At 38.5% G+C, this 18,303-nt stretch overlaps 1 protein-coding gene across 1 annotated transcript; it reads left to right on the plus strand.

Annotated features, from left to right (window-relative positions):
* Window positions 1-511: 511 nt before the first annotated feature.
* GEN1 (GEN1 Holliday junction 5' flap endonuclease) lies at window positions 512-15,636 on the plus strand. The gene is made up of 13 exons (XM_029283556.1): window positions 512-672; window positions 1,187-1,373; window positions 2,679-2,855; window positions 3,731-3,841; window positions 6,626-6,699; window positions 6,876-6,967; window positions 8,387-8,537; window positions 8,629-8,665; window positions 8,776-8,856; window positions 10,377-10,507; window positions 12,448-12,509; window positions 13,871-14,017; window positions 14,273-15,636. The coding sequence occupies exons 1-13, from the start codon at window positions 512-514 to the stop codon at window positions 15,634-15,636; spliced, it is 2,775 nt and encodes a 924-aa protein (XP_029139389.1).
* The last annotated feature ends 2,667 nt before the right edge of the window (window positions 15,637-18,303 follow it).

The following is an 18,303-nucleotide window of genomic DNA, read 5'->3' on the forward strand; positions in this document are numbered from 1 at the left end:
TGATCTACTAAGTTTATTTTTTAAGTTAGTAGCAGTTGCCAAGTAATTGCTAAAAAAAAATCTTAGAGGGATTAATAATAATTAATGTCTTATGAGGGATGGTATTTGAATCTTTGAATCCTACGGAAGAGGAAGATTTTCTTTGCGATCAGATTGGTTTTTCACCCTTTGAAAATAGGCATTATCAGTAGTCTAGGTTTCATATTTTCAGTCTTTGCCGCCATCCTTTTGTGGGATAGGGACAGAATAAAGGCATTGCCTGGCTGAGGAATTCTGGGAGTTGAAGTCCACAAGTCCTAAAAGGGCCAAGTTTGAAAACCCCTGACATAAGGAGTATGCCTATAATGTTATAACAAGCATGTGTCAGATTGGGATGTATTGGAGGGTCAATATTGTTTGATGTTTGGAGAGTTTGTGGTTGGTTTAGCTGTCTTAAATCGTTTCTGTGGCAGCCATCCATCCATCCCTCCATCTTGATCTTTGCAGGCAGTGCATCTGAATATTTGGAACCATGGGAGTAACTAGCCTGTGGCAGATCCTGGAACCTATCAAGCAACATGTCCCTCTCTGCAGTCTTAAAGGAAAAACATTAGCTGTTGATTTAAGTCTCTGGGTGTGTGAAGCACAGACAGTTAAGAAGATGGTGGGAATAGTCACAAACCCGCATCTTAGGTAGGTACAATGCTTGTGATAACAAGGTACTGATATATAAGATATATTACTTCTCTTGGGTGCTTTACAAAATATAAGATATAAGGCATGGTATAATTTCAATCTGGGGAATAATGAATTAATTTCACTGTAAGAGGCCCCGAAGAAGATGACTGAGTGCTCATAGAAAGAATTCTGCATATGCTAATGCTCATTTTGCATGGACTTGGGCATTCTCTGCAAATGCTGTTAGGATTTACAATGTGGATTAAATAAGAGCCATGAACTATCTCATACCATCTTTGAGAATTTGTGAGGCACATGTCATTGATATCTTTATCTTTTAAATTGTTTTCTAATTAAAAGAATGATTTTGAGGGAGATACAGTGGGAGCCAAGAATACACAGAGTTTCCTTATATTGATAGTTTTGGAGAAAATGTCAATATTTTAGGCATGGGAATAAATCAACTGATTATTGAGATGTAAGATGAGGGGTATAATGTATACTATTTAACTTCACTCTCTTGCCGCAGGAATCTTTATTATCGCGTCTCTTCTTTAACACTGATGGGGGTCCATCTGGTGTTTGTCACGGAGGGAGATCTCCCAAAACTGAAAACCAGCACAGTGAAGAAGAGAATAGAAGCTCGCTTTGGCCCATCGAAAAAGCCTGGGATTGCAAAAAAAGGGAGATCCCGTTTCAAATCTATTTTGAAAGAGGCAAGCTATCACAGTGGGTTATGTTTACAGGATGCTGAATACGGCCAGTTATCGGGTTCATACAGTAGAAGGCATCAATATTTAATATGTTTTATTGAACCAATGCCAATTTTTAAAGACTTTGTGTTGCTTGAGAGCAATCCGGTGGGATTAATTGGACACATGCTGCTCTCCTGCCTGCTTCATCAAGGCTGGTGGCTTATGTTTCAGTAGGTTTCGAAACCTGAAGTTCTCTGCTGGTCAAGGATTTTCTTTGGCTGCAGGGATTGCCTATTTTATATTACGGTAGTATGTAAGAAGAATGTTCAAAGGATTACCTCAGCGGGTTTTACCTCAATGGGTTTTACCTCAGCTGGCTTTACCTTAGCGCAGTGGTTCTCAACCTGTGGGTCGTGACCCCTTTGGGGGTCGAACGACCCTTTCACAGGGGTCGCCTAAGACCATCTGAAAACACATATTTCCGATGGTCTTAGGAACCAAGACACCGGTCCTCTATCTCCTTTCCCTCCTCTTCCTCCTCCCCTTCTTCCTCCTGCTGCCCCCCAGGCGGCTCGGACGGGCGCCGGGACAAGCTGGATGGGGGGTTGGGGGTCACCACAACATGAGGAACTGTATTAAAGGGTCGCGGCATTAGGAAGGTTGAGAACCACTGCCTTAGCGGGTTTTACCTCAGCGGGTTTTAGGGGAATATATCTTCACATTTTAGATTTATTTATCAAAGTTATACACCACCTTCTTACTGCATAAGTGACTCTATACCTTATAAGTGGAGTACAGGTAGTCCTCGACTTACAACAGTTTGCTTAGTGATCAAAGTTCGAAGTTACAACGGAACTGAGAAAAGTGTCTTATGAACATTTTTCACACTTACAACCATTGCAGCATCCCCATGGTCACATGATTTACATTTGAATGCTTGCCAACTGACTCATATTTATGATGGCTGCAGTGTCCCGGGCCTTTTGTGACCTGACAAGCAAAGTCAATGGGGAAGCCAGATTCGCTTAACAACCATCTTACTAATTTAACAATGATTCACTTAACCAATATGGCAAGAAAAGTCGTAAAACAAATTTCTCACTTAGCAACCTAAATGTTGGGCTCATGTGGCCGTAAGCTGAGGACTACCTATATAGCCTGTCCCAATCTTAACGCATTTTGCCATTGAAAGTTATCAAGAAACCGTACCAACGTGGTCTTGGCTACCTCAAACATTATTAGAAAGGGAGCAGAAAAGCAGCCATGAATTGTTCATCCCAATGGTATTTCTCATTGCTTCTTCCAATGGGATTTTTCCCTTTTCAGTGCCTTGAGCTGCTGGAGTGCTTGGGAATGCCATGGATTCAAGCAGCTGGAGAAGCAGAGGCCATGTGTGCCTATCTGAATGCAAATGGCTATGTGGATGGGTGCATCACCAATGATGGAGACATCTTCCTTTATGGCGCTCAAACAGTTTATCGAAATTTTACCATGAACGTCAAGGTAATTTACTAGGCATTTTTTGATCCGTGCTACTTTTTTGGGGGGAAGTGTATTTTTTATTAAATTATTTTTTAAAGAATAAGCAATACACATTTTGAAAGAGAAGAGCAAGGAAAGGAAAGTGATAAGTAAGTGGGGCGAAAGTACAAAGCAGAATAGAGACAAGAAGGAAGGAAAAGGGGGAAAAAGGAAAGGAAAGGAAAACAAAAAGTTATAAAGAAGTGGCTTCCATTCGTCTTAATAGCTGTTACAAGTACATTTATATTTTATTCACTCTAAAATTACAGCAAAATTTCTTTCTTTCCATAGTCTACACATTCTAATCAAACCCATGAATCACACAATATCATTTTTTTTCTTTTTACAGCAAAACGTCCTATAAGGGTTTTCCAGTCATTAATAAATATAGTTATTATCCTTTCTGTAATCTAACAAGTCAGTTTTGCTACACCTGAGTCTCTGATAGCCTTTGTCTTACTCAGAAAAATATTTTGACCTCACTCCCCATGCCACTGCTCTTTACTCTTTGTAACTATAATATTAAATACTCTTGGATATATGTTTTCAGATCAGTGGGACTGAATTTTGAATAGACATATTTGTGATTACTTTGTGTGCCTTTTCTCAGAAGGATTGTGAAACACTGAGCTTGTTCATCCTAGATTGCTTGAATGGATCCTGAGAAAATTTTCGATATTGAGCTCCTCTTTAAAGGCACCATAATGTCTGCAAATCATAGTTTGTCAAGATGCAGTTTTCCTTAGAACATGTATTTTCAAACTTATTCAGTAATGGTTGCGGTATCGCTAGTAAACATATGAAAAATGATGAAACATTTAAGGGGGAGCATCACCATCCTACTCTATTCTGTACAGGACCCACATGTTGACTGCTACTTGATATCTGATATTGAAGAGAAACTAGGCTGCAGCAGAGAATCTCTGATCGGATTAGCAATTCTGCTTGGCTGTGATTATCTTCCTAAGGTAACTGAACAATCACACAAACAATCACATTAATGTTTATATTGCTAATTTAGGTAGGTGGGTAGGTAGGTAGGTGGATGGAATAGATAGATAGATGGATGGATGGATGGATGGATGGATGGATGGATGGATGGATGGATGGATAGATAGATAGATTAGATAGATAATAGATAGATAGATAGATAGATAGATAGATAGATAGATAGATAGATAGATAGATAGATAGATAGATAGATAGATAGATAGATAGATAGATAGATAGATAGATAGATAGATAGATAGATAAGCAGGCAGGCAGGCAGGCAGGCAGGCAGACAATAAAACCTGTTACTAGTGTAATTGTTTATTTAAAATATTTAGATAACTACCTATCCTATATCATACTCTGGGCAGCTCCCAACCAACAAGTAAAACAACCAATAAAACAACATAGCCCATACATCTCTTAAAACCATAAATATAAACCAAAAATCATGAAGGAGAAGAGGTTCTAGAATCGTTTTACTCTACTACATTAAATGTTTTCTTATGCGGGTTTCCTGTACAATAGATTTATTTTTCTAGCCACCATGGTTTTTTTTCATGCCAAGGACACTTGCTTGAAAGTGATTCCATGCTTTCAGAAGGGAGAATGACTGGATCTGAAACCTTCTGTTAACCACAAATCAAGAATCTCGGTTTCTTTGTGGAAGAAATTAGGTTTTGGCAAAGCTTCCTGCTAGATTCTGTCTGGGTTTTCTTCCATGTGAAGGGATGTTTAACCCTAATCCTTCTGTCTTTTTTTTCCAGATGAAAGGATGAGTTGATAAAAGCAGCCTTCCCAGTATGTGTTTTTGTTAAGTTGACACATCTGCTTCAATTACATTTTTTTTAGCGCTTAGCTGCCGGATGTTCATTTCACAATATCTTTGTCCTTCCTTTACCCTAGGCCAATTTGGTTTAGGTTTCTTAGCAATCCCAGAAGAGCGCCCCAGTTTAAAACTGTTTCAGCAACACAATCAACTGGTTACATAAGAATATTTCTTGCTATAATCATTCTTTGCACATTCTTTTTTAAAAGGCATCTTACCTTGACCCTGTCACAGTGTAACTGATGGCACTGGGGTTGTGGCAATATATCATTCTTATATCAGTGTGCTTTTGTGGGACAGTATTTGCTTTCCCCTTGAATGTCTGTGTTATTTTTTGCATGTTTGCCCTTTCTTCTTTTAAGTTTCTCTAGAGCTAGGACTCACTGTCTTTCAAACTGACCTGCTTTACAGAGTTTTTTTGTGAATATAAAATGAAAGGTAAACCATCTAAGCCAGAGGTGAGCCCTTACAAGATTGTTGGGCTGCAACTTCCATTATACCACAGCATTAGTCATGCTGACTATAAAATATTATTTCAGCAGTATGTAAAGGAGAGCCATTTGTCACATGCTTTTGATGTGAGCCACCTTAAAGTACCTTAAAGAAATAGGGTAGCACATATTTCCAAAAACAATCTCCTATGGTACTGATAGCTTGCAGTCAAACTCAGCTGCAATTATATTCTTTGGTGTGAAGCAATATAATTTTTTTAGTTAGTCCATGTTTTATTTATTTGGTGGTAGGGTTTTCTTGTTTGTTGTTGCATTTGCTTGCTATTGAATCTTCTAAGGACATCCAGTGGGTTATAACTGACTTGTGCACACTCTGCAGATACTGGTTTGTTCCCTGGATTTAGTGAGAAATATAACCAGTGACCTCTTGGGTCATTATTTCAGAGATATTTCCTCATCTTAACAGAGAAACAGAATGGTGGGCAAAAAATCAGTGGAGGCAGGAGCACTGCCCAACTTCTGTCTGTTTTCTGATTGAGTTTCCTTGTGGGAAGTTGGCCATGAGCATCGGAAATCTTCCTTCCTTCCTTCCTTCCTTCCTTCATTCCCCTCCCCCTGCCCCTCTCCAGCAGGCACATAAGTGGCTTCAGCCAGATGTGGAAGGAAATGCAAAGGGATTAGCATAGGGTCCACCATTTCTTCATTGACTTTATCCATACAAGCTTCCCAGCAAACTCCCTGTGTCCTCCCCTCCCTTCTCACACAAAGTACTCATGGAGAATTTTTCCTCAGGCATTGCTTATCCCTCTGTCTTCCCAATCATACTATAGTTGCTTTTTTCCCTCTACTCCTGCTTAAAATCACAGATGGTCCTCGCATTTAAGGGCAAAGAAATGCTTTAGATTCTTTGCATATCACTCTGATTACAGTTGGGGGATATAGCAGACCACCATTTTCCTCTGAATTTAGCACTTTTACTTTCAGATGCGTATAAATGCTCTTCACATTGTTTATATAACCTGACCATTCTAGTCCCAGACTCACTTCTGCTTGTCTGGTCTGCTGAAGTGGTTTGTCTCTGCTCTTATGTCATTTTGACTCCTGCATTTCAAATTTTCAGGAAAAGGCATACTTACTAATTTTCACAGTCCATGTATCTGTAAACCAACTTTTTTAAAAAAACCAGTTATCCTGTTAAAAGCTGACCATTTTCTCAGCACGATACAGCTAAGGATAATGTAGCATAAATAATTGGCAATTCATTTCTTTATTTGACTTATGTGGCCACCCATTCATGAAGTGATATTTTACTTTGAATACTATAGAAAGTATTCACCAAAACCACCATATGTCTTAATAATGTTTGCCCAATTATTTATTTCATAGCTTGATTGAAACCCATGGCAGTTTTGAAACTATAGTGTATATTTTATACATTTATCTAAACTCTGTCAAAATGCTTGTTCTCTTGGTTCTCAAAGGGAGTTCCTGGAGTAGGAAAAGAACAGGTTTTAAAGTTGATCAAAACTTTAAAAGGACAGAGTTTACTGCAAAGGTATGTTTTATGTTATTTTTAAATTGTGTCTCCTATTTTCCCCTTTACGTTTTCTTCCAAGAAGCAAATCCTTTGCATGATTCAGATTTATAATGTGTGCATGTATGTACATCATGTGTATAGACAGCATTATTTTTCAGCGCTATATATTCATCACCATTTCAATACTGTTTTAGATTTGAGTCCTGGAAAGACCATTTGCAATCTGGTGATGTCCCAGTATCAACAGCTAAAAAACCACTTCACTGTTCTGTGTGCCATCATCTAGGTGAGTCAGTTCCTAGCTTCAGAAAAAAGATTCTGTGTATTGAAGTCTCCTTTTGAATTGGGCACCCTGGTATATAAAGACTGATAGTTTATCATTATAATGAGCTGTGATCACTATATCCTGTCTTCTGAAAAGAAAAATTACAGGCCGTGGTCAAAGGAGATCCGTGTGGTAGAATTGATTTGGACTTTATATACTGTCAGATGCTACAGCAAACTATTGGGCTCCTGCATAATCAACAATAAGCTATAGTTTCATGCCTACTGTACATACAGTAGAATTATGAATTAATAAGACTTGTAATGCTAAAATGGCATGAAACTACAAAAATAAACATCTAGTTTGGATAAGTGAATTCTCTTCTCTCATTTAGAGCAAGCACAAATCAGTTTCAGGTAAAAGAATAAACTATTTCCCTCAGACTAGAAAAAGAAATAATAAATTATCTAGATGCTGCATGCAGGGACTTCAAATAGTACAAAACTGTAGATTAAATTATGTTACAAAAAAGTTTCCTGAGTCTTTAATTGATAATATTCAGATACTTCTGCAGAAAAACTAAATTTTCTCTTTTAATTATCTGAATTATTACTTGGATTTTCACACTACTCTGAGCCATTATCTTCTTAATCATAATTTGTTGAATCTCATGTATGAAATAACTCATTGCTAACCCATATATTTGAATGAAGCACATGTTTATTTGAATACTTCGATAAGTATGGTAAGACTTTTACTTCAGAAAGCAAAGGAACTCAGAACAACGACCAATACAACCCTTTTATTTTAAATATACTTTTTAATACAATTATTGTATTTAGTCATATAGTCCATATGCACATCAGAAAGATGGCTGTTCATTAGTAACTGTTTCAAAAAGTCTGGGAGAATAAATGCCCTAGCCTAAAGCATGATTTACAGTGGCTGAGTTCAACAGCATCTAAACACAAATCAAGCAAGCCATTATGTGAACCCACTTGAACATTAAACTGAAAGGTTTTGGCTTAATTGATAATATTTTGCTCCCATAAACAGTGTAGTATAGTGTAATGGTACAGTTATTAGACTAAGAGTAGGTGATCAATGGCTAGGCTACCCTCAGCCAGGGAAGTCACTGAGGGTTTTTGGCCAGTTATTTTCCCTCAATCTCACCTACCTCATAGAAGAGTTATTGGGCGGGGGGGAAGGAGGAGAAAGCACTATGTAGCCCACCCTAAATCAAACTGGATTATAGGCCAAATAAATAAATATGTCTTAATTTCTTTTGCTTGCACAAGGAAAGTTTTACTCCATTTTTTGCCAGTTCTGTCATTATACATAGATCATATAAATTATATATACATTATGCACAAAAATGGGACAGGTTTGTCTCTTTAAGAAAAACGTTTAGCCTGTATTCCTCTTTTCTTTTTCTTGTAGGTTCTTATAAAGATCATGAGGACAGAGGATGTCAGATCTGTGGCAGTGTAGGATACTGTGAGCCCCAGGATGCTGACTACTGCTGCCCCTGTGACTGGCACTCTTCTGAGTCAAAGCAGCAACCAAGCTTAGTGGAGGAAGGTATTAAAAAGTAGGTGTGTTTTCATATAATTTGCTCTGAATTGCTTAAAGAAGACTTCTTTGCCATTCACAGATCTGAGATGTGTGCATTTTATTTACAGAAAAGCCATGGCATGTGAAGGTTTTCCCTTTCCTGAGGTAATTTTACAAGTCATGTATGCACTTATCCTATAGCTATCTCCCTCAAGTATCTTATTGTATAAATGAGACAGATAATGAATGCCTTATTTTTCCTTTTCTTTGCTAAGGTTATCCAAGAGTATCTCATCAGCAAAGACAAACCAGTGAAATTAAATGAGTGCCAAAGGCCAAATTTATTATCTTTTCAAGTATGTATTAAGACACTATACCTTGTTCTCAATATTGAATACAGTTTAGTCCATTAAGCCCAACCTTCTCTTGGTAAAGGAAACCAAATTAAAACATCCCCAAGAGATGATTGTACAGCCTCTGCTTTAAAACATGCATTGAAGGGCAGCTGATCCCTTTCTTGGAAATTGCTTTCAGTGTAGAATTGCATGCTGTTCTACCGCATAAAGAAGCAGAGATGTAACTGCTATGCTTTGTGCTGATGGAATTAGACTGAGGTATGTCAATATCCTCAGTTTCAGCTAAATAACCAGATACGATATTTGCAGGTCTGGATGCCACCAGTTTTTAGTATACACACACACACACACACACACACACATCCCAACATCAGGAAATCTCGGTTGGGGAAAAGCTATTATCTGCACTGGAGAGCTTCAGGCTGGCTGAAAACTTTGTCTTCTAACCTTCATTCTATTCAGGTTAGGCTAAAAACTGGTGGCATCCAGAGCCCTTATATATACATACATACATGTATATGTGTGTGGGTGTGTGTGTATACATACACACACACATGACTAAAAATGGTGGCATCCAGAGCTCTTATATATACATATATGTATACATACATACACACGCACACACACACATATATATATAGTAAGTTCTACTAGAGCACCCGGTCTACTGTTATGATTGCTTTTGCCTTTCAGCCCCAATCTAGGAGCGTTTTGCAGACTCAAGTCGCTACTGCGATAAACTATAAATTTAGATTTTTGCTGACAAAGAGTTAAAGGGAGACTAGTATAGCTATTTTGAGCTATTTGGCTCTCATTAGCTAGCCATACCCTTCCGAGATTTGAACCTGGGCAGCTTGCATGTTAGGCAGCTGTATTAACATCTAGGCCACAGGTTCTCCTCACTTCTGTCAGCCGAAACCAGGGAGGATACATAGTACATGTCTAATAGAGCACCCGGTCTACTGTTATGATTACTTATAGCTTAATAGCGATACTAGTCTCCCATTAACTCTTTGTCAGCAAAAATCTAAATATGTATGTATGTATGTATGTATGTATGTATGTATGTATGTATAAGGGCTCTGGATGCCACCAGTTTTTAGCCTAACCTGAATAGAATGAAGGTTAGAAGACAAAGTTTTCAGCCAGCCTGAAAGCTGTCCAGTGCAGATAATAGCTTTCCCCCAACTGAGATTTTCTGATGTTGGGCTGCTATCATTCCTACCTTCATTGACTGTTGTGACCAATATAAAGAGCACAAGATTGGAAACAGCACTTCAGTGGATTTTACAGTCTGGTTGTCTTCAGACAGCCCTCTTGTTTTCCCCTGCTTTGTATTCTATGCCTACTTGGCTTAGAAATTTCTTTAAGGTGACTGTTCTGTCCTTATGGCATTTTTTAAAAGTTCGTGACATTTCAAACTAAATGCGTCAACTCTTTGGGGAGAATCAGTGCTGCTGCTGTTCAGTAGATATTTTCATCTGTGTTGTATTTGTAATTTCCCAACATGTTTCAAATAGAGGTTTGCTGTCAAGAAAATGAACTGGACCGAGCAGTATGCCTGTGAGAAATTGTGTAGCCTTCTGACTTACTATGACATGAACAGAAAGAAGTCTGGTTATACTGATCCAAAGCATCTGCAGGCCCTGCGGTAACCCGATTTATAATTTAATTAGATTTCACCCTTTGTTTTGCTTTATATCTGTCCCTGGAAGTGGAAAACATTTTTGTTCTGTGCCTCCTGATTCTGCATTTTTCAGTAACAAACATTGAACATTAGAAGGAATTATGTAGGCCATCAACCTGCTGATCAGGGCAGGAGTCCAAATGAAAGCACTTTGACAGATGTCTGTTTAACTGTGCTTTGAACACAGCCAGTGAGGTAATTAGTTCTATAATTAGTTCTTAAAGCCATCTCTCCCTTTGGTGTTGGTTGTTGCATTAGTCCAGGAATGCCACCTGTGGAGTTAACATGCTGTTGATATAGCTAAGAATCCCCGGTGTGTCTGTTTTTAAGTCTGTTGAAATACATTACATAGATTCAAGAGAAAAAAATATTCCACAATTCAAAACAGCATTTGAAACCACGGAGGATTATAGTACACAGTTCGAAGATTAGAAATTCTACAGTATCAGCATGAGTTTTTGGATTCTGGCCCATTTTCCAAAGACTGCTAAAGAACAGCAAGATAAAGGTTGATGTCCGCAGTGATCCCAACAGCGAGATAGACTGAGCCGGAAAGTACGTCTAGGGGAACCTCAAAGAAGCTCTTCAGATAGCAATAGTAACAGCAATAGCACTTAGACTTACATACCGGTTCACAGTGCTTTACAGCCCTCTCTAAGCGGTTTACAGAGTTAGCACATTAGGCCAACAATCTGGGTCCTCATACGACAAGTCAGGAGGATGGAAACCTGAAGAAGGCAGATTTAGCAATAGCAATAGCACTTAGAAAGGCTGAGCGACAAAGAATTGAGGCCTTTGAACTATGGTGCTGGAGAAGACTCCTGCGAGTCCCTTGGACTGCAAGGCGTTCAAACCGGTCAGTCCTAGAAGAGATCAACCCTGACTGCTCTTTAGAAGGCCAGATCCTGAAGTTGAAACTCAAATACTTTGGCCACCTAATGAGAAGGAAGGGCTCACTGGAGAAGGGCCTGATGCTGGGAAAGATTGAGGGCAATAGAAGAAGGGGACGACAGAGAATGAGGTGGCTGGATGGAGTCACTGTAGCAGTAGGCGTGAACTTAAATGGACTCCAGAAGTTGGTAGAGGACAGGAAGGCCTGGAGGAACGTTGTCCATGGGGTCGCGATGGGTCGGACACGACTTCGCAATTAACAACAACACATAGACTTACATACGGTGCTGTACAGCCCTCTTTAAGCAGCATATTGCCCCCCAAAGTCTGGGTCTTCATACGATGTCAGGAGAATGGAAAGCTGAGTCAGCCTTGAACTACTGGCAGTCGGCAGAGTCAGCCTGTACTACTGCATTCTAACCCCCTGCGCCACCACGGCTCTATCTATGTAAGAAAACATAAAGTGCGACTCATATTTATCCTGCTTGGCCATGTGAACTAACATAGATAATCATCCTGAATGTGTGGGTTGTGGCTATCATCCATTCCCTGTGGAACTCTGATCTGAGGTACTCTTAAGTGACACTTGCAGTGGAAGGACGGGCGAGTTAGTGGTAGTCATGTTTTAAGTTATCAACACTGAATAATGCAAAGATAATAATCGCATTGCTGCCCTGTTTCTAAGGACATCCTACGCAAACCAGGCATAGGGGAACCTTTTCTCTATGATTCTCTCTCATGCTTGGTGACACACCTTGCTACAACCATACAGTCATCATGGTTATGACAGAGGGTTGATCAGGAGACAAAGAGAAATAGTACATGTTTTCCCCGTACAATGTTACAGTACTCCAGCTCGTGGGAATAGCCAGAAAATGTTAAAGAACCTTGGAAACAGCCCTTATCTCCTGGATGGTCAAACATGGTGGCTTCTTAGTTCTTAAATGTCTGACTTCCACTTTTCCACCTTGTCTTTAAAAATACTAGGATTTTCTTAACTTTTGTTTCTACAGGATAATCAAGACACGGATTAGAAATGGAATTCCCTGTTTTGAAATTGCGTGGCAAAAGCCAGGTTAGTACTCCTTACTGGGCATACTGGAAGGGTACTTTCCAGTGCAGTTTAAAACAGGAGTAAGCAATCTCTTAAGAGGTGGGCATGTTGAGAAGTAGAGATATAACACTTCTTCATGTATAGTACCGGTAGTCCTCGACTTACAGTCGTTTGTTTAGTGACCATTTAAAGTTACAACATCACTGAAGGAAGTGACTTATAGCCATTTTTCACGCTTACAGCTGTTGCAGCATCCCCACGGTCAGGTGATCAAAATTTGGATGCTTGCCATCTGGTGCAGATTCACTTAACAACCATGTTACTAACTTAACAACTGCAGTGATTCACTTAACTGTAACAAGAAAGGTCATAAAAGGGGGCAAAATTCACTTAACAAACGTCTCACTTAGCAGCATAAATTTTGGGCTTAATTGTGGTCGTAGGTCAAGGACTACCTGTATACATGAGAGCCAATTTGATCTAGTGGTTAAGGCGCCAAGCAGGAGCCCGTGAATTCAAGTACCTGCCTTAGCCATGAAAGGCAGCTGTTTGACTTTGGGCCAGTCACACACTCTCAGCATAACTCACCTCACAGAGTAAATTGTTGTGGCAAAATGAGGAGGAAAGTGTATTTTTAATATGTTCGCCGCTTTGAGTTCTTTGTTAAAATAAGAAAGATGGGATAGAGGTAAGCAAATACACAAGATCTGCTTAACAATGTGTAAATAATAAATGAAACTATAATTTTAAAAAAACAATGTCAAACTTGGGAATCTGTGTTCTCCATAAAATTATTGCTTTGAAATTAAATTCATGCCGGCATTCTGACTTTGCCCCTTTCTTGGTACAAGGTTTCTGTAGCCTAGTAACCCCAGGTTCAGTCCTAAATATCTTCAGACAGAACTGGGAATTTTTTCCTTCTAAAATCCTTGAGAGCATCTGCCAGCTGACCACGAATGATTTGATTTGACTTTTTATATGAAAATTTCACATAGCGAATGGAAAAGGATAGTTTTAAAATGAAATTTTCTTTTGCTCGGTCTTCCGGATGTACATTGCATGCCCTGTACATTGAACAGTTACATTACAATTTCTCATAAGGTGAAGTCAGGCTTCCATCATACTGTAGGTAGGGTGCACAAATATGACTGTGAAGAATTTGTCAAAACACAGGAACAGATATTTGTGGATTGTGTGCAAATTAAGAAGGAGTAAGGGTTAGGCATGGGAGCTTCAATTGGTTCTGCAGGATACAGATTCCAATCCCAAAGTTATTTTATATGTTCCTTTTTCTAAAGGAGTGAGTATGAAAGAGCATAGTAATTGAGAGAATAATCTGTAATTATCTAGTAAAAGTATGTTTCTCTGCTTCATTGTTCCAGATCATTATTCTGCTGCAACTGAGGATCAGTCTGCAGATCCCTTTCTAATAACAATAGAAGAGTCAACTCTATTTGAGGCCGCCTATCCTGAAGTGGTTGCTTTGTATCAAATGGAGAAGTTGAAAATTGGCAGGGAAAAAAAGAAAAGTAAGCTGAAAACATCGCATGTTTTGTTTTACTGTGTTTTCTATCTTAAATAGTCATTGTATGCTCGTCAAATTGCCAGTTGTTCTATAGAATTTTCTGCACCCTAATAAGATTTAAATGAAACCATTTGACTTACAATTGCCTGATTACAAAACCAAAACCACGCTGCTTCCTTAACTTCATCTCCAATTTTGAAAAATTGTTTTTAACAAGATGTTCCTAATTTTTATTTATTTATTTATTTTGCTGCTTTAGGTAAGAAAAAAACTAAAGAGAAAGAATGCTTAGCAGGGGACAGCAAAGTAGAAGATACTTTTTCTGACCTGACCTGGCAACCTGCGCGTGAAAATATTCTCAGCCAAGGTTCAACATCTGATTTGGGGCTTGTTTTTGATATGCAAAAATTTCCAAAAAAGAGCTGTTTTTTATCAGGCTCTGCAGATTTTTCTACTGCATTAGGAAAGCCAAGCAACTTCTTTTTTGCTTCACAAAATACAGAAAATGAATATAAACCTTCTAATTCTTTAATCTCACCAACAGAATTTTTTCTGAAGGAGCCTATGGCTCCTTCCGCAAATATTGATCTGCAGCTGAGTGGCATTGACTGGGAAGGGACATCCTTCAGCATTTCTCCAAGGAATGTTAATCTTCCTTGGTATTCAGAATCTGAGTCTGGCCTGGGCAATAATTCTTTAAAGCTGTGCTGTCCACCATACAGTAAAGCAGCCAATATCCTCACGCAGCATTCAGATTCTGCACAACATGATCCCAGTCTGGTCACCGGTCTAGATTACTCTGTTTCAAATACAGACTTTCCTAAAGAGAAGAATGATTTGTCTTTAAAAGATAGAGCCACTATGGAAAGTTTAGAAGCTTTCCCCAAAGCTAAAAATGTGCCTTTGTTAAATGCCATACAACTGCAAGAACAAATAAAGAGAACTTCCAAACCTGGAGAAGAATTTTCGTCTCCTCCTAGCAGCATTCAGGAAATTGAAAATGTGATGTTACTAGAAAAACACCTGCAGGGGCTAAGCTTGGAGAACTATAAAGAAGCTCTCCAAAGTTCTGAGAACCCACGAACTGCAGCAGGTAAAGTCCTGGATTCAGGAAGTTCTTTGAGGTTGTGCACTGAAACGCTAAAAGTGAGTTGCTTAGAAAACAAACAGCCAATTTTGCCATCTAGGTCAAATAAAGTCCTAGATAACTGTCAGGTTGGGAAAAAACCTGTGCCAAGAATCATGAAAAGCTCCCTTAAGAAGAGTGTGTGCCAAAATAGTTATCATGCTGAGGACAGCGATAGTGAAAATGTGGAAGGCAGGTGGAAGGGTCACAGGATCCCAAAACAGCAAAGAAAGAGTCATATGGTTCAGCGGAAGGACAAGTGCAATGGCAAAAGGGACAACAAGAAATTGGCATTTGAAATTCAGCCAGAAGCAGACGGGAAAGATGAGCAGGCCCTTAAATTACTCAACACTGATTTATCAACAGAAGAACGTCTGCCGCTCTCCAAATGTGGATTCGATCCTTGTCTTCAGGAGACCAGAAGCGATTTGGACATGTGGCTTGAGAGTCCGCTGCCTCTGTCTGAAAGGCTAAAGCACAGATTGAAGAGCAGTTGAGAACTTCCTGCTCCCATCTCCCTGATGTCTTCATCTGCAAACATCTCAAATGTCTTGATACGTTTTAAATGTCCTCTAAGTTAATAAGTTCCATAATTGTGAGTGGTAGAAGATTGAAAGAGGGCTTGTGTCTGAAATGAAATGACTGGCAAATTAAGTTCTTCAAGCAACTTTTCTGTAGTGACTTGCTCTAATTTCGGCCTGCTGTGAGCTGGGCTGAAGTCTTCCTAAATAATTTGCTTGAGTGGTTGCATCAGTCATACCACAATAGCATGAACTCAAGAATAAATGCATAATAATGTTGGCTTTTTTGCAGAGTATAAAATATGGAACAACTTGCTAACTAATGGCAGTGGCAAAGCCGCTGACATTTTTACACATACAGATTGGTTAGTATATGTTTTTGTACAATTTTGCTACAGATTTTCAGGTCCAAATTAAATAGTACTCTAGGTCCAGTCTTGGAATCTATCTCTACATATGCAACAGAGTTTAAGTACCAGAATTACGAAATGGTAAAATGGGGTCAAAAATGTCAATTTAGAATTATGCTTGTAAGATACCTTTAGAATTAGAAATCTAACTTAGAGAGGACTGCTACAGCCTAATACTTCGTCTGCTCTTCGCTTTCTCTTTTGCCCAGATTTCTAACTTGGGATCACATGGTCTTAGAATCATAATGATTTTCATTTGTAACCATATGTAAGCTGGTTTTTAAATAGATTTTCATATAGCCTTTTTGAAAACATGCAGTACTTTTAAATAGTAGTAGTTTAAATGAATTAATTAGACACAAATGCTTTGCAACAATATTTATTTAATGAGTTAGTCCAATCAAGGGGAGTTTCTCTCTGTAAATAGTTGTATTTACAGTATTTGTAACATTAGTTACAAATTTAAATACAGTATTTAAATACATTTAAATACAGTATTTGTAACATTAGTGATTTTCCCTGATTCCGGGTACTATATTATTTTTAATCTTACTTAGATCAACTTTCTGTCTTTTGTAGATAAGCTCTGTTTTTACTGGTAAAATGCATGCTTTCCATGCCAAAAGTATCCAGTTCAAATTGTGGCCTTTTACTTCAGGCTGGAACGGCCCCCAATGGCCGTTCTAGAGACCTGTTGTTGGTCAAGAGACAGGACTTGAGCGAATAGACTTGGCACACAGTGCAATGCCTAATATTGATGGTGATCAGATCAAGGTGCAAATCATACCAATTTTCTAACATAACACAGAATTGGAAGAAATGCATCTCTTTGGCGACCGTTGATTCATGAAAAGGGTGAAAATGTTAATTCACAGGGTTGTGGCTTCTTGCAGTGGAATTGTCAATGCAAGTGACAGTCTAATCTACATATTTATTTTTCACAAGATATGAGCACATAAATTATTAAAAAGATGCAGAATCTGATTTCGCACGTTGTACTATGTCGTCATCTAATTTGTCTTGATTTAATGCAATCTATAAAGCCAGCCACTGTGGTTTGTAAAATATTATATTCAGCTTAGCCTGTGAGTGTAGCTCTTTGTCAGTCTGTTCTACAAATCATGGTTAAGACAAACCATGGCTAAATATGACAACCCTAACCAATTGCAAAATTCTTTGAGCCATTTTGAATTTCTACTCAGTTCATTGGATAAATGGTTGAAAATATTCTCACTGAATTCTTTTTTACTGAAAGCATGAGAGAGAAAGTACTCTCGTATAGCTGAATTATGTCCCAGGTTCACAAAGCTAATGCCAAATTCATAAGATTTTTCTAAAATAATGCAAGTGTATCCCTGCAATACGACATGGCATAACTCAAGAATCTACTTTCCTGCGGTATGAAACATTGGAAAAAATAGCTACGGTAGAGAAACCTTTTTCTATTTAGTTGTAACATGTGTTAGCCTGAAGTGGGAAGAAGGAGATAAAATCTGTTCCCTACTGCTTATCCTACAGGTTTGCAAATTACAGTGATACAACAATGCAGGAGTCAGTATATCCCCTTCTAAATGTTCATTTTTCTTCATAAAACATTTTTTGTCCAGATCTATTCTTGCCATACTATATAGAATTCTTCCTCTTAAAATTACAAATATTATATTCACTGTTGGAAATCAAGTGCTATTTGACACTCTTAGAAGGTGTAGTTCTTTAGATGGACTGTATCTAAGTCTTGGGATTTATTTTTTAAAGAAACAGGCTAGAAACTAGGAGATCAGGAGTTCTAGTTCTGCCTTAGGCCCAAAGCCACCTCTCTCAGTCCTAGGAAGGAGGAAAGGGCAAACCACTTCCACAAACGTTACCAAGAAAACTCCAGGAGCTTGTCCAGGCAGGCACAACACTGACATATAAGCATCACATTTTATTTTATTTTTTGCTTTGTTTTTCATAGCTTATCATATCGGCAAAAGATCCAATTTAATGTGATTAAAGTGTTTTTATTGCCAAAATTTTAGAACAGGGCCACAAGTGCCTTGGAAATACAACTCAGAAAACACATTGCATTTATGACCCTGTTTAGATAACAGAGTTAAAGTAGTGTTGATCTTATCATTTGAATCTCAGACAGGCCAACCTTCTAACAAGCAAATCACCAAGGTGTTCAAAAAGGTGTGACTTTTGTAGTCTAGAAACCTCTTTCGATGATGGGATTCTTGGAATTAGAAAATAT

Source organism: Protobothrops mucrosquamatus, unplaced genomic scaffold, assembly GCF_001527695.2.
Source record: "Protobothrops mucrosquamatus isolate PMUCROS unplaced genomic scaffold, P.Mucros_1.0 scaffold130, whole genome shotgun sequence".
NCBI classification, from domain to species: domain Eukaryota; kingdom Metazoa; phylum Chordata; class Lepidosauria; order Squamata; family Viperidae; genus Protobothrops; species Protobothrops mucrosquamatus.